General features: G+C 39.6%; 1 protein-coding gene across 4 annotated transcripts in view; it reads left to right on the top strand.

Annotated features, from left to right (window-relative positions):
- Window positions 1–16,858, top strand: part of LOC148037031 (glycine-rich domain-containing protein 2-like) — a 63,164-nt gene that overhangs the window by 17,298 nt on the left and 29,008 nt on the right. For 2 of the 4 annotated variants that reach the window (XR_015690564.1, XR_015690563.1), the window contains exons 8-9: window positions 3,286–3,430; window positions 3,548–3,692. Coding sequence is in view for 2 of the 4 variants with exons in the window: in XM_087675970.1 (XP_087532096.1) it covers window positions 3,286–3,441; window positions 3,548–3,692 (301 nt within the window). In the remaining 2 variants the exon portion in view is untranslated. Of the gene's footprint in view, window positions 1–3,285; window positions 3,442–3,547; window positions 3,693–16,858 lie in introns of all 4 variants that reach the window. The other 2 variants (XM_087675970.1, XM_087675969.1) reach the window with 1 other exon arrangement.

Raw genomic sequence — 16,858 nt, 5'->3', positions numbered from 1 at the left:
TAAAAAAATTTGTCAAGTACAAGTGATTGCCCTCATAAAGAATGCATAGATAAAAAAATGACAGGTTGATGTAATAAACTATAGCAATAGGTCAAGAAACCACTATGAGCAATCAAGATGAAGAAGCCAGGAACACTCCGAATTGAAGACTATCACAACGGAAGTGTGTTAGTAACCATGCATGCAATAGGCATAGACATCGTCCAAAGGGTAAGTCTCAAGAGTAAATGAAGAGAATTGCCAAATGCATAATCCATTGAGCAAATGTCAATACATAACCCAAAAGCATATAAATACTGCTAACAACACCTTGATAGACATAAGTTCCAGATCCAAGTAAAGAGATCAAATTGGACCACAACCAGGGTAATTGCATCTAATACATATCAAGAGAGCATGTACATGCCACAATGAGTTTCATTATCTCATTGTAATACACTCAAGCTCAACTACAAATATCAAAGGCTCTATGTAACATCCAAGCATCAAGTAGTGGCTCCTGCTAGAACAAAAGTCGAATGCCAAATGAGCTTTTTCAGTTTAGTACACTAAGTATATGACATGAGAGCATCCAAGGTACATGAAGCATAAGCTAGAATCTTAAAACCCAATGCACTCTCAAAGCCTGTATAATGGCAATGACAAAAGCAATGGAAGCATAAAACCAAGATGCCAACACATCCAATGTGGCTTAGAAAGATCCTCAAATGTCACCATAGACATATCTAAGCCCATACATTAGTGCTAAGTATGTACATTAGCATATGTCATACCCGAGAAGCATGTAAGCCTTCAATGCATAAGGCTTTCAAGTGAAATACTTGTTGCCCACTATATATACAATAAAAAACCCTGCTTCAAACTAAGCAAAGAAAGCTCAAATCTATTCAAGAAGCATCTCAAGACATGTACCAAGATCGAGGAAGTTACTATATGCATATCGTCTACATCGCGTGTGTTTAAAGCCTATTTATAAATATCCTTATTTGTAAAATTTTCTTGAATAAAACATAACCATTTTCTATTCAGTCTATAAATAACCTCTTTATATTACACCCTTTTGTATGTAAAAAATGTATTAAAATAGTATTGAAAATACATTTATTGAACCCACGTGATGCACACATATATTCATGAGTAACTTACCCAAGGTACCAAGCATTCCAGCATCAATGCATAGGTGTAGCATCAGTGAAGTGCAAACAATGAGGTAATGGATGTTCCTATTTGTACTACAGCAAATTGTCATAAATTGTGAGACAATGGCTGATCTCAAGAGCCCCAAATGATGCCTAAACTCAGGCTTAAACTATTAAGTATAATCCCAAGTCGATGCCCAAGTGCTCAAAGACTCCAAAAATTGAGGGACATGGCTAGCTTGATGAGAGATAGGAGGGGGAGCTGCTAGTGCAATCATGCTGATTTCATTCCCCTTTGTTGCTACTAATTTTGGTGATGGTGGTGCTCTAGAGGCACTCTAAGGTGCTCAACCAAGCCAAATGAAGCCGTGGAACAAGTCTCAAGGGATGAGAAGAAGCTGTAGCTCAATAGATACCTTGGAGTGAAGGATCCATGGTTTCCCTGAGATAAACTATTGTAGGTATTCATGGGCTAAAGCAAACTAGCTTAGCTTTAATACTAGTTGAAGGGAGTGAGACTGCAAGATAAAGCAAGAGCTACGGTGGAAAAAGCAAGAGAGCAAAAGAAAGAGATATAAGATGTGGAAAATCCAATAGTCATTGGCCTCCCCTTATTCAAATATCATTGAAAGAATAAAGAATGAAGTGATAGTGATGGGTGCCTGCCACCTATAGTGTATAGGTGTGTGGGTAATGGAAGTGTAGCTAATACATGGGCAGCTAGGCACATGAACCTTTACCCCCAATAAGTAAATGGGGAATCCAAAGTAATTCCCACCTCTCTCTACATTAGAGATATATAATGGGATTGTACAAGCACCGTATCTCATTATATATCAAGAGTTTGATAGATATAATTATTGTCGCTTTCTTTGTTTTTGATATTATAGAATGGAGTAGTGGTAACTGAATTGTGCATAATAGGTGGGTGGGTCTAGTTTGAGAAGTCATATGTAATTGATGGGCTCTCAATGTTGATTATAATTGAGAAGTCATTTGTGCATAGTAGGTGGGTGGGTCTAGTTTGAGAAGTCATTTGTAATTGAAGGGGCTCTCGATGTTGATTATAATATACACAAGGTTATGTATAGTGCAATGCCTTGTTTATTGGGATGGTGAATAGCTTCTAAGGGTTTGTATGTCTCCATATACCTAGTTATTAGTCATTTGCAACAATTGGTGCTAGCCTTCATAGCTTTAGAATGAAGAGAAGGTCTATAGTTTGTAAACTATAACAAGCTGTATGGAGACCCAAAATCTCCCTTTAAAAGGTAATGCCCACTCTCAAGAATTTAATGGCGATGGTGGGAAGTTTATGAAAATCTTATGTATTGTCCCCAATAGTAATCCTTCTATTCCTACAAGGTTGTGGTATGACCCCAGTAAGGTAGTGGTAGTTATGGCAAAAAGAAGTTTATGATGCCTAAGGGGCATCCAATGTATTTTTCCTCTTTCTCTTTTTGTAAGGCAGTAGTACGACCCTTATAATAGAATATTAATCAATGTGGAAAGAAAAACCTCCTCTTTCTTGTAAGGTAGTAGTACAACCCTTATAATCAATGTGGAAAGAAAAACCTCCTCTTTCTTCATCTCACAAGAACTTTCAAGAGAACGGTTCATTGCTTTTTGTCCCACATGTGAAACACCTTTTTTCCTCTTAGCTATCCATAAAAAGGGGCCTTTGGACTTGCAAGCCCCACCCATTCCCCTGCTTTACAAGAAAAAGCTACTTGGGAATGAGTAAGTCTCTCATCTTAAAAGCAAGAATTCCCTAATGAGTTCCCTTTAGGAAGACATCTATTCATCTATTACTTCTTATGCCTTACATTATCATTGCTTACAGAGCATCCAAGGTAATTCTCATCTCTCTCTTACTATAAGATAATGGTATGATGAATCATAATATATATGTAACACATTTGTACAACCCTTGTGGAGTATTAGGCATCTATGGAGATAATTCTTATCTCTCTCTACCTTAGAAGCATAATGCTTGTCCAAATACACCACTCCTTTGCTCACAATAAGTGAAATACTATGATACTCCTCATGATGCAAGGATTGTTTACTAAAACCCACATTTAGATTAGGGTTTGTGATGTGAAATGAAGACTAATACTTTCTAACATGGCTGCAATTCTATTAGGTGCGGTTAGCTAATGGTCGAAGGCTTGATTATGAGGTAAAAGGGGCAAAAGAGGAAGATGAGGCGGGATTTGTGACACTAATACGCTTCAATGCTCTTGATGCACCCATTGGCAATGCAACTGCACTATTCAACTGGCGGACAGGTGTCGTGGAGGTCTCTATTTTTCACATAACATTTTTGGTTCTCTAGTTTTGTTTGTTAATTCATTATTGTAGTAAGTTTTATGTGACATCTCTTTGAAATATGGAATGTTTGATAGGTAACACCACAAGAAAGTGTCGTCCTTGTCTTATTGCTTTCAACTATCATCGCAATGTCAATTTTTGAAATGGAAGGATCATCAGTGAAGCTAAATAAACGTCAGCCACCAACAAGTAAAAGCACCACATCATCAGATGAATGGGGTATGTGACTTATTCTCATGTTTTTTTTCTTACAAAAATCTATTAACACCACTTTTGTATTAACATTAATTGCCAAAACTTAGGATGAAATTTCTTTTAGGACTCTAGAATATTTACTTAATTTATAAGTAGTTTTATGTTGAAGAATATATAGAATGAGCTCATTTATACAAATATTAAGTAAGAGATATTCTCATTTTATATCACTTTGATTATTATTATGAACTTCATTCAACATAAATGTGGGATTTTTTCACACTTCAAATCAAATTTGCAAGTCCTTTTGAATATAAATACCCATACTTAAATCCATAAGTGAGTTCTAGACATATCCTATCCCTAAGGTTCCTATCGCACCTTCCTTTTATTCTTGAGATCAAGGAAGCATTATATGAAAAGGATTAGCATCTTTTCCTTATAAGCATTATGGAAGAAAACTTTTCATTGTGTCATCCTTAGCAATTAAGTCAAGACAAGTGGTTGCCTTCAAGAAACCCCTAATTCTATTCATAGATAATGCATAGAAATAAAAAGTGCAATCAAAATCAGGCATATAATAATGGAAACAGTAAGTAATAAGGAAAATATTAGGGACTAATATTTTCTACTTGCAACTCAATTAATTTCTAAAATCTTTAAGGAAAGACTATGTAGGAAAGAAAAGTTTCACCAACCATTGATAAATTTGTGTATAATGTCCTAATGATGATTGAAACAACACATTAGTCTTCTCCCTTTTAAAACAAATCCTACACATCTAGCAAAAGAAATTATAAATAAAAATCTAAAGATGCATGATCAAGTTTATGGATAGTACCAAGACAAATACTGTAAGGCTAAACACGAGACGTAACACAGATTAATTGATGGTGACTATTTATTTCATTGTGGAGATTTTGCTCCTTGAGCTCTTCAAACAAAAACCTTAACAAATTTTTTGATTCCCTAATAAAAATAAAAATTTAATTTGGTGAAGTGAAAGTAGTATCACCTTGAAGAGAGAGGTAAAGGTTTTAATCTTGTTTGTAACAAGACACCAAAGAGTTAGAATCATGGGAGAAACTTCTACATACTTACATTGCAACAATTTTTGGACCAATCTTATAAGGTGAAATACAATGAGAGGTTTTTTGCTAGTGGAATTAAAGAGAGTTCTTGCATCCATCCACAAATAAACAATTACAACAGGGACATTCCTAAAAATTGAGATCAAGCAAAGCGGTCACCTTGTCTAGCATAAAATATGAATAACTATTTCACTTGTTGCTACTATTGATTAGTTTGTGTAATAAAAAGTCAAAATTACCCATTATAAAAGTAAGAATTAATGCACTAAGCTATAACAAGTCAACATGTGAGAAATACATGGATACTAGTAGCATTGGGAGTAATAAGCCCTTCTATCCATTGCTTCGATCTTTATCTTACTATCGTTAGTATTACCTAATATAGTTTGGTATTTTCTAGGCTATGAGTTTATATATGCATTTTTGCATCTACCAATTTTGTCTCTTAGAACATATGAGGATTATAGTAACACACATCCTTCTTATAGTTCTTTGTCTTATTATCCATTAGCCTTAGAGAAAATAAATGACAACAATTGTTTATAAGCATGCAATTATAAGGTGCTCATCACCAAGATTAGGAAATAAATTAAATATTATTGAGGTGTCTGGAGCGTGAAATTGATAAAGAAATGGTATACGATCCATAGTTATCATTCAAGGAGGAAAAAGTGTGCATATAGAGACTTTTTTGTTGAATTCACATTTTCTAGCTTAGGGGGTGCCTTAGGGTCTTCAATGTATGTATAAGACTTTCATTCAATGCCTATTTTTGAAATCATTTGTCTATGAAATCTTCATGAATAAAATTCTCCCTTATTATATTCAACTATGAATATTCCTTCTTCATGATATCCGTTTGTGTGTAAGTAATGTGTAAAAGGTATATTTAAAATAATCCATGTGATTGGCTTCCATAATTTTAAGTGATCCCCCCCTTTTTAAACGGGGTGTTAAATTGACTTCAATGCAAGTACAAGGGATTTATTTACAGGGAGTTGAACTTAGATAGTAGGGGTAGTTTCTTAATAGGGGTTGCCTACAAAGCATTAGAAAGGCACAAGACTTCATCGACCAATTTAAGTATTTCTCTCTTAGGAATGACATTGAAAAGGCATTAAGAAATATTAGTCACTTGTAGATGACTTTGTAAAAATTACACGGCGCAGCGAACAGAATCTGAGAAAGAGATAGAGAGTACACAATAGATAAGAGGAGAATCAGTAAATTCTTTAGCTCCAAACAATTGATACAAAGATGGCTCTGTCCACCCGTGCGCTTCCACTGTGTGAAGCTTAGATGGCGATCTAGACAGAAGATAGGTGAAGAGCTTAAGGCTAGCTGGAACAACAACTCTGACTGGGTGAAAGATGAATGATAGATGGCTGTGAAGGGGTTTAGCTTTTATAGCCCACGAAGGCCGTTAGGTCGGCCTGACCGATCTACCATATAAGCCTCCACTAGTCGGCCAAGGAATATTCCAGGGAATATTCCCTTTACCATCGGGCACCTAATGAGGGTGGGGCATTGATCATATCTAACACCCCCCCTCAATGTCCACCCATAGGTGAACTATCTCCTCGGCCCAATGCCGAGTCTCTGAAGATGAACTTGAAGTAGATCCTTCGTACATGCTTTGGTGAAGATATCTGCTCCATAGCTTTCAGCTGAGCATAGAATCCGTCCTTCAACATAAGTACCTACAATATAAATCTAGTTATCAACTACAGACAGAAATTTCAGCGTTGTCCTTTCAGCAACATCAACCAAAGGATGGATCCATGGACCCACAAACTTAACAATAAACCCACAGGGAAAGGCAAATAACTGATCTTGTCAAAGCAAGAGTCTCTGAATCTTATCAGAAATGATGCAACTCCTCCAAATAGTTTACAATTCTATGCTGTTTAGTATCTGGATATGAAAATATCATGGTCTGTTATAGTTTGTCATCAATGTAGTTCACACCAGGCCCTCCTTTTGCGAGTGGACAGAAGCCCACCCGGCTGAAACACTTTTGAAAGCTAAGCAGACGCCATGCCTACGTCCTTGGAAAAAAATCCCAACCTTGGTCTCAGTGAACTTGCTTTACTGGGCTCGTTAAAATGTGATAATAAATGTCTTTTCTACGTTAAAAGGAAAGCATGTCGAAGCCTTAATAGGCTGAATGCACAAGTGTAATAACACTTGCATGTAAACCACCTGCGGCAATTGATACAGCCAGTGAGGGAGACAATTCTCATCCAAAAGACTTCCTTCTACAGCAAATCAATTGGGATCAAGGCGAACGTGTTTGTACAGTGAAATTGATCCTTAATGGAAGGTGTGCTGAAGCAGGGGACTGCTCTTTTTCTCTCTCGGGGAATGGAGAATTGTAGAGAATCTCTAATGGCATAGAGGAAAGGAAAATATCTGAGAATGTGTGCATATATCTGTGTGTTTGTGTGTCACCGAGAGAGACATTGTTCCCCCTCCCGGCTTTCGATCCTCTTCCCCCTGTTTTTTTTTTTGTTCCTTGCTTTTTCTTCCCCTTTCCAGCTTCCTTCCACACTTAATATCTCAGAGCCAGCTCTATTCAGAGAACCACTATTCAACAGATCCCCTGTTCTGATGTTTAAGGTTATGCTTCCTGCGCTTATACAGTTGATGTGATCAGTTATTGCAGATTTTCCCAGGGAAGAATTTTGAAATTGCTTCAAGTCAACTTGCAGCATAAGGCAGATTTGAGCAAATACAGATCCAGTCATAAATGCATCATACCAAGCCTCGTGAACTAATCTAAAATCAACTTCTTGATATCTCTTGAATCCAGGCATGATGTCAACCTGCACTATTTGAGAGAGCCCATTGACCTTTTTACCATATCTTACGTATCCAATGTTGTGATCTGGTTTTTGGCACAGGTTAGAGTATAGTGCACTCAATGACTTGTGTTTTCAGGCCCAATAAGGCCGGAGATTGCCCTCAGACTTTGCAAGGAACTTCGTGTTTATGATGGATGGAAAATGGGAATGAAGAGAAGCTGAAAAACTTGCAAATGAAGTTGGCATTGGTGAAATGAATTTGCTATGTGTGTGAGAATCCCTATACTGCCCACACATAACAAAAATGCATACACAATGACTAAGTATGTACAAAGTAACAAATGTCACACACACAACTTTTTGGTGGATTCCACACCTCGAATGCGCAGCAATACGACATCCACCCCCTTTGATCCTGCGCATCCTTTGGATGAGCCAACTACCCATGATCATTGTCGTCAAGATCCACGTACAGATCAATCTCTTCATTGACTATTTCTGGTATATCAGCAAGGTTATCTATCATATCATCTGTCTCTTCTACTGGAGTTTCTTCTTGTTGCTCTTCTCTTGCAAATTCTTCCAATGCATAATCCTCATCATCTCTTTTCTTGAAAATCTTGATTCTTTTTCCTGCAATGGGCACTCTAAGTATTGTCCCATCCAATTTTGTCAGCTCATATGTTGCATTATCAAAGACATGTCTGACTATGTACGGCCCAAACCATCTTTTCACCATCTTCCAAAGTGCAGTATACTGATTTTCAAGGCTGCTATCAAAGACTAATACCCAGTCTCCCTATTCTATTGCTCTAGGCCACAAGCGATGCTTGCTGTCAAACCTGTCCGTATTTCTAAGTCTAGCAATCTTTAACCTATCAATAGCTATCTGAATATCCTTTGGTCTTCTCTCCAACTACCAGATCCGAAGAGCTAAGAGCTCCTCTCTCGTCAAATCCTCCTGCCAAGGTAAAACTGATCAAGTGAAAGCACAAGTCTTAGTCTGCATAATCGGTTTCTGACCATACATCAACTCTGCGGGCATATATCCTATGGTAACACTGTGAGTCATACGATCAGCCCACAAAGCAAATGGTAGAAGTATCGGCCATTCTCCAATCCGTCCTCTGCATGCTTTGGCTAATGCTTTCACTATCGGCGGATGCCCTCTTTCCCTCTGGATTGTATGCTGTGGTTAGAGCCAACTTGATTCCTAGTTGAGAGAAAAACTCCCTAGCTTCATCTACATCCAATTCACCGCAATATGCAGTGATCTTACCCACACAGCCATACCTGCAAAAAATTTCTTCCAATAAGAACTTACACATTGCACTAGTGGTCTTCGTTCTCAAAGGTCTGCCCTCAACATGATTGGTAAGATCCTCTCTAGCCAAAACAATATACCTCATCTGCCATAGACCCATAGGCATAGTAATCAAGTCAACTATCCACTTATAATGAATGCATAGCGGATAGGTCGAATGAAGCTCATCTTGATGACGCACTATGGAATACATCTAACAGTCTCTGCAAGTCTCTACAAAGCGAGAAACATATCTGTACATGCCTTTCCACCAATATTTTTCTTTGATTTTCTCATAAGTAGACCACACTCCTCTATGACCAGCCCAAGGACTCTCATGAAACTCCCTCATCACCTGTAACTGGGTCTCTTTATCGCAGACAACCCGCAAGGGTAATCCACCTCTTTTCTTTGGGTGCTTCCAAAGAAATCCATCCTTGAGGAAATAACCATAGGCTTTTCTTCTGATCTTCTTGAACTCTTCATCTATCCATTCATCTCTTTTACTTAGTGTACTAAGGTACTTGCCAATTTGCAACCAATCTCCAACATAGAGTTCTTCTATGAAAGCCACAATATCATAGACATGGCAAACATGATTAACCATAGCGGGCTGAAATTTTTGCATCATCCTCTTCTGCAAGGAGTGTCTCCTCATCATCATATCTGGCTCTAGACAGCATATCCGCCACTGGATTATCCTTCCCTGCTATGTGTTTAAATTTTGGATTTAATGACTTGATGCATGCAATCCATCTCAGCATAGCTATATCCGGAGTAGAGCAACTCGTAATCATACCTATCAATGGCAAGCAATCTGTCTCTACCACAACTGAGGCTCCAATATAGTACTCCTTGTCACATTTTAAAGCCGTAACAATTCCTAGTAATTCCCTCTTGATTTGCGGATACCTCATCTATCTCTCATTTAGGACTTTCGCCCCAAACCGAATAGCGTATCTGTTTCCATCTGCATCATCTTGACCCACAGCCCAACCTATGCCAATTGGACTAGTGTCAACTATCAATACAATAGGCCTTCCGCAATTATAATCCGCTTTCATGAGAGTAGGAGCAATCTGCAATAACTTCTTCAATTTTTGCATGGCCCTAGTGTGGCTCTCATCCCAATAAAATTTCTGCCCCTTTCGAAGTAGTTGATATAAACAATCTGCTATGTGTGCAAAATGGGGTATCCAAATCATGTACAACACACAGGCACCAATGAATCTCCGTACCTCTAAAGTTGTAGAACAATACTCCATAATCTTGCCTATAGCATCCACCTTCTCAGGTGGTGAAGGTTTCTTCCCATAATACCCACACATATGTCCAACAATGACAACCTCATTTACTCCAAAAACAGATTTTTGCCCTGATAGTGTCAAGTTCACTTCTTCTAACCTAGACAAAATCTTTTCACAAGCTGAAATATGATCAGCCACAAAGTATCTGCATCCCTGCTCATCTAGACTCTCATTCTTCTCTTCTTCTGCACACCCCTTAATGGGCATATCATCCAAGAAAGGCATGGTAAGCTGAGGTATATACTCACGAAGGACCTTATGCATGACATTCATCATATGCGCAACAGAATTAGTGGCACCTTGAGGCAAGGTACACATCCTGACAAGCTCAATAGGAGTTCTCATAGTGGTTATGTCCCTGCTTTCCAAAGCCAGCTGAAACTGATCATATCCCGAATACAAGTCACCTAAAGAATAGATGGCACGTCCAGCAAATGCTTCTGCAAACTCATCCACAGCTGGACCTATACCAACATTCCTGATAGTAACTCTGTTTACTGGCAGCATGTCCTGTATAAATCGGAGAGTACCATTCTTCTTTGGAACCGTAAACCACCTATTTGAGTATGGTGAAGATGAAGGCTCTAGGATTCCCTTCGTGATTTTCTCATTCAACAAGTCAACTAGCTTTGGCAGGTGTGCCCTAGGCATTGGAATAGGTCGGAGGTTCCATGGAATATGAGGAATAGTAAAGATCACCATAGGGGCAACAATATCCGGATTCACACATCCAATCTCATGCGAGAAGAAAGCAAACCCCCTTCCATGTCGCTCAAGCATATCCTGAAAGCATTGCTTCTATGAGGGTAGCAAGAAATCACCATTTCCAATTTTTAATTCAGCAAGAGTCTCTGCCGAAAATTTATGGCCTATATGCTCTAGATCCCTCAAAATTGGTTGTTTGGCAGCCCTCTCTATTTGCAGATCACTGTCAGGTGGAAGCGGTCCAGCTATCGGTTTCACCTTCTTATCCACAGTCTTGTATTTTGTGTCAACCCTGGCTTCATTATGATCCTCTACATTACTCAAATTTTGTTGTAAATCAACAATTCTACACTCTAGTGGGGGCTGAATATCCTCAGCCCTATGCTCTAATGGACTGCATAGGAACAACCCTTAACTCTGGATGCTGAAATATTTCAGCAGTAAACTCTGTTGGCTGAAAGTTTTCAGCCCTCTGTGTCTCTGTGGCTGATCATAATCAGCCGGAAACTCTGTTTGCTGAATTTCTTCAGCACTCAACACTTTTTGCTGAATCACCTTAGCCTCTGACTCTATCTGTGACACAAAATCTGAAATTTCATGAAACATGTCCAGGGACTGCACTGATACATTACTGTGACAACTCTGCATATCAGTTTTCAGCATATTTTCCATCTCTATCATCGTATCTGCACAAACCACACTTTCATACATCCCATCTATATGCTCATCATCCTTTAAAACACCTGCATTTTTCAAATATTTCTCCTTCCTGCATATGTACTACCTGGCAGCTCTAGGCAACTTAGAAATCTTCTGATAACTCATCGAACTGTTTGCTGAAATTCCAACAAAATTGGAGGAGAAAACACTGTTGCCAGGAGGCGAGAACTCCAATCTCCTCTGCTCTGTACCACCGTCGTCTCACGGAACAGTGATACCTAATCAAAACCTGAATCACTCACAGTGGGCAAAGGTGCATCTCGAAGAGTATCTCTATTTCTTGCATGGTTTATACACAGAGTCATAAACTGGACTGCTCTCATACCATCTTTACTACGAATCCGTGCATAAGCAGATCCATCATCCATTACTTTTTTCTCCATGCGCATCTCTGTGATGAATGGCTGTCCAAGGATTATGGGGTAAGAGCATGAATCCTACACAAAGAAATGGAAATCCTCCTCTACATCTCCAACAGAAATCTTGACACTCGGACATGCAGCATACAAATCACCTGCAGTGTTGTTGGCGGCTCTCATATGCCACCCATGCTCTGCATCCATAGGCCATCTATTACTTTCATAAACTCCACGAACTATGAGATTAATCTCTAAACCATGATCCACCAAAGCAACATAAGGCACCTATTTCTCTCCAATTTTTACCATCATTTATGTAGTTGCCCTAGCCCAATGACTCCGCGAAAAGTGACTGCGCAGTACCAAGATAGGCTCATCAGTTTCAGCATAATGCATAGGCTGAACCCTCTTCTCTGTCTACAGAAAAACAGAAGCATTCACAACCATAACCTCATTCTCATCCTCATCCAACTCCTCAATCAAAACTCCCTGTGTATCAGTAGTAGGCAATGCATGTCTTTTTCTCTTCAGGACTTCTTGGAACTGATCTTGAAACTCTCTTTTCGAGATACCCAAAACCTCAGAAATAGTAAAAGTCACCTAACTGCCAAGTATCTTATCATTAAAGATTTTCTTCATGTCCATAGATATCTCAATATCAGACATCAATCTAAACCCTGGCTGCTTTCTCTCTCTAGGCTCTTGCCTCTTTTCTTTCTTCTGAGCATCTTCCATCTGTCGTTTTGGCCTTGGTCTCAAAGACGGCCCTACAGTAGGTGGAGTAACAAACTCACCCCCTCTAGTCTTTTTAGCTGCATTTGGATTCTCTTCATCCCTCTTATGCTTCTCCTCAACAAGTACATCTGCTCCCTGAGACTTAGCCAAGTAGGCATAAATAGTGTACCTGTCAACATGCGAATCCCAACCTGTCTTAGATCTGATGCTAGAACCTGCACTATTCAAAACAGTCTGCTGAATTTTCCCCTTGTTTGCCATTCCAAAGCATATGTCCATAATGCTGACTAACTCTCTGAACCTTTCTCAATCTGGACTCCATATGCAGAAGCATCTCCTCTAGTTGCCACATAAGAAGTACGCGCAGTCATATCATCTACTAATTTCTTCATTTCGCCTTTCCCAAAATTGGTAGCAAGCGGAGCTCCTGTTTTAGTCAACCAGATCTTGCCATCTTGTCCCCAAAATACCAAATTCTTCCTCCTTGCATCTTGAAAAGATTCACAATCCCTGCAATGCTGATAATCCGTAATATCACACCAAATACATCTTCGATCTCTCCTAGGTGCACTAGGAGCACTCCTAGGTGCAGTAGGAGCACTCCTAGGTGCAGTAGGAGCACTAGAAGAAATAGTAGGCGCGGTCGAAGCAAATTGCTCTTTCAATTTTCCCACTAATTTTGCTTTAACTGACTCCAGTGTCAAATCCGTTATGCCTTTGATTATGTCATCAAGAGAGGAAGGAACCGATGGAGCGGATGGTTTTGGAGCAGAAGGAGCTGGCATCGGTCTTGGAACAGGAGGAATTGGAGGATTAGAAACAGTAGGAACTGGCATAGGCCAAGAAACTGGCTGAGGAAGAGAAGAAATGACAGGGGTAGAAGCAGGCATAGGAGCAGAAGACGGCGTCGGTATCATGGATCCATTCTGTAGGTGGGTCTTCCATATCCGCCTCTTGGTCAAAGTCGAGACCACATCCTGGGCATCTTGCCAATCTGTTTTAAGACCCATAGGCTTTGTGTGATCCTCAAGAAGCTCTCCTAATTCTTCCTGAAGAGCATGATTTGCAGCTTGCAAGAAAAGCTCAACTTTCTTAACATCCAATGCTCTTTGTTCAATGGCATCAAGCTGACTATACCTCTCTTCAAATTCTCGTATCAGTTCTGAAGCAGCTAGACCTTTGTTTGGCATGTAGACCCACTCTCGGAATGACCACTGTGTAGCCATCCCAAAGTCCTCAAGAAAATACTCCTCTCTCAGGGCCTTCTTAAAATCTTGCCAATGCGAATTTTGAAGGAAAAGATCAGTCACTTTTACCCTCAAGGTGGGTGTGACAAGGTGAAGAAAATATTTACTCATAAGTCCTGTTGGTACTCCAAAAAATCCCATCTTGATCTCATACGTCTTCAAATAAGCCAATACATTACAGCCATCAAATAGTTTCTTTTCATTTTCAACTGCTTTAATCGCCTTTGTCACGCTGATTGCATTCTCCTGCTCCGAATATAGTTGCCTTTGTTGAGACAACTGTTGTTGATGCAACTGCTACTGCTGCTGTTGCATATACAATTGTGTCTGCTGATTTTGAAGCTGCATATACATAGACATATTATGCAAAATCTGCTTTAAATCATCTGTTGAAGTACTTGAAGCAGGAATCAATGATGGAGCTGAAGTAGAGGACAAAGCAGGAATTGTAGAAGAGGCTGAAATTGATGCTGAAGTATCTCCCATCCTGAAATTTAAATGCGACGCTTTCACGTCGGGTTCACCAAAGATGTCGAAGGGTTTTCGAAAGCAAAGTCGCGACCACAGAGGACCTTGACTAATTTCAGGATAGAAGATCAATCATACGAATAAGCAAGATGAGAGGATTTGTGAGCAGCAATAGATCTGCCAAGCTCCCAACGAGACCTCGTCTATGCAGCGACGACAGGACTGAAAGCAAGCTTTCTAGCTGAGCATAGAATCCATCCTTCAACATAGGTACCTATAGTATAAATCTGGTTATCAACTACAGATCAGAAATTTCAGCGTTGTCCTTTCAGCAGCATCAACCAAAGGATGGATCCATGGACCCACAAACTTAACAATAAACCCACATGGAAAGGCAAATAACTGATCTTATCAAAGCAAGAGTCTTTGAATCTTATCAGAAATGATGCAACTCCTCCAAACAGTTTACAATTCTGTGCTGTTTAGTATCTGCATATGAGAATATCCTGGTCTGTAATAGTTTGTCACATCAGTGTAGTTCACACCAAGCCCTCCTTTTGCGAGTGGACAGAAGCCCACCCGGCTGAAACACTTTTCAAAGCTAAGCAGACACCATGCCTATGTCCTTGGAAAAAAATCCAACCTTGGTCTCAGTGAACTTGCTTTACTGGGCCCGTTAAAATGTGAACATAAATGTCTTTTCTACGTAAAAGGAAAGCATGTCGAAGCCTTAATAGGCTGAATGTGCAAGTGTAATAATACTTGCATATAAACCACCTGCGGCAATTGATACAGCCAGTGAGGGAGACAATTCTCATCCAAAAGACTTCCTTCTAGAGCAGATCAATTGGGATCAAGGCAAACGTGTTTGTACAGTGAAATCGATCCTTAATGGAAGGTGCGCTGAAGCAGGGGACTGCTCTTTTTCTCTCTCGGGGAATGGAGAATTGTAGAGAATGTCTCTAATGGCACAAAGAAAAGGAAAATATCTGAGAATGTGTGCATATATCTGTGTGTCTGTGTGTCACCGAGAGAGACATTGTTCCCCCTCCCGGCTTTCGATCCTCTTCCCCCTTTTTTTTTTTTGTTCCTTGCTTTTTCTTCCCCTTTCCAGCTTCCTTCCACACTTCATATCTCAAAGCCAGCTCTATTCAGAGAACCACTATTCAACAGATCCCCTGTTCTGATGTTTAAGGTTATGCTTCCTGCGCTTATACAGTTGATGTGATCAGTTATTGCAGATTTTCCCAGGGAAGAATTTTGAAATTGCTTCAAGTCAACTTGCAGCATAAGGCAGATTTGAGCAAATACAGATCCAGTCATAAATGCATCATACCCAGCCTCATGAACTAATCTAAAATCAGCTTCTTGATATCTCTTGAATCCAAGCATGATGTCAACCTGCACTATTTGAGAGAGCTCATTGACCTTTTTACCATATCTTACATATCCAATGTTGTGATCTGGTTTTTGGCACAAGTCAGAGTACAGTGCACTCAATGACTTGTGTTTTCGGGCCCAATAAGGCCGGAGACTGCCCTCAGACTTTGCAAGGAACTTCATGTCTATGATGGATGGAAAATGGGAATGAAGAGAAGCTGAAAAACTTGCAAATGAAGTTGGCACTGGTGAAATGAATTTGTTGTGTATGTGAGAATCCCTATACTGCCCACGCAGAACAAAAATGCAAACACAATGACTAAGTATGTACAAAGTAACAAATGTCACACACACAACTTTTTGGTGGATTCCACACCTCGGATGCGCAGCAGTACGACATTGGACAGTAGACCAGTTCCACTATCCCATCCTCCATCAAATTACGCACATAGTGATACTGGATCTCTATATGTTTGGTGCGTGCATGAAACGCTGGATTTTTGGCAATGGCGATGCAACTCTGATTGTCACATCTCAGCACAGTTGGTTCTTCATCTTGCAGTCCCAGATGCCATAGAATCCTTCTCAACCATACTGCTTCACATGCAACAAAACAAGCTGCATTGTACTCTGCTTCAGCAGAAGATAATGCCACTATTGACTGCTTCTTACTAATCCAGGAGAAAATTCGTGAATCCAAAGAGAAACAATAACCAGAAACTGACTTCCTAGAATCACTGTCTCTTGCCCAATCTGAGTCATAGTTCCCCACAAGAGAAGTTCCAAAACTGTATGTGATACCATAGTCAAGAGTTTCCTTCAAGTATCTGAGCACCCGCATCCCAGCCTTCCAATGACTCTCATGAGGTTTGTTTGAGAACCTGCTCAAAACACCAATAGCAAAACTGATATCTGGTTTGGTGTTACACAAGTAGATCAGACTGCTGACCTCCTATACCTCCCAATGTCTGCTAATACTGATGTATCCTCTATAGATAACTATGCATTCATCTCCATAGGTGTAGCTATCTCCTTGCACTCAATCATGCCAAATGCCTTCAAGATCTCCAA

Source organism: Lygodium microphyllum, chromosome 4 (assembly GCF_053477565.2).
Source record: "Lygodium microphyllum isolate KBCC chromosome 4, Lygodium_microphyllum_v1.1.10, whole genome shotgun sequence".
Taxonomy (NCBI): domain Eukaryota; kingdom Viridiplantae; phylum Streptophyta; class Polypodiopsida; order Schizaeales; family Lygodiaceae; genus Lygodium; species Lygodium microphyllum.
This window is presented reverse-complemented; position numbering and strand designations above follow the sequence as displayed.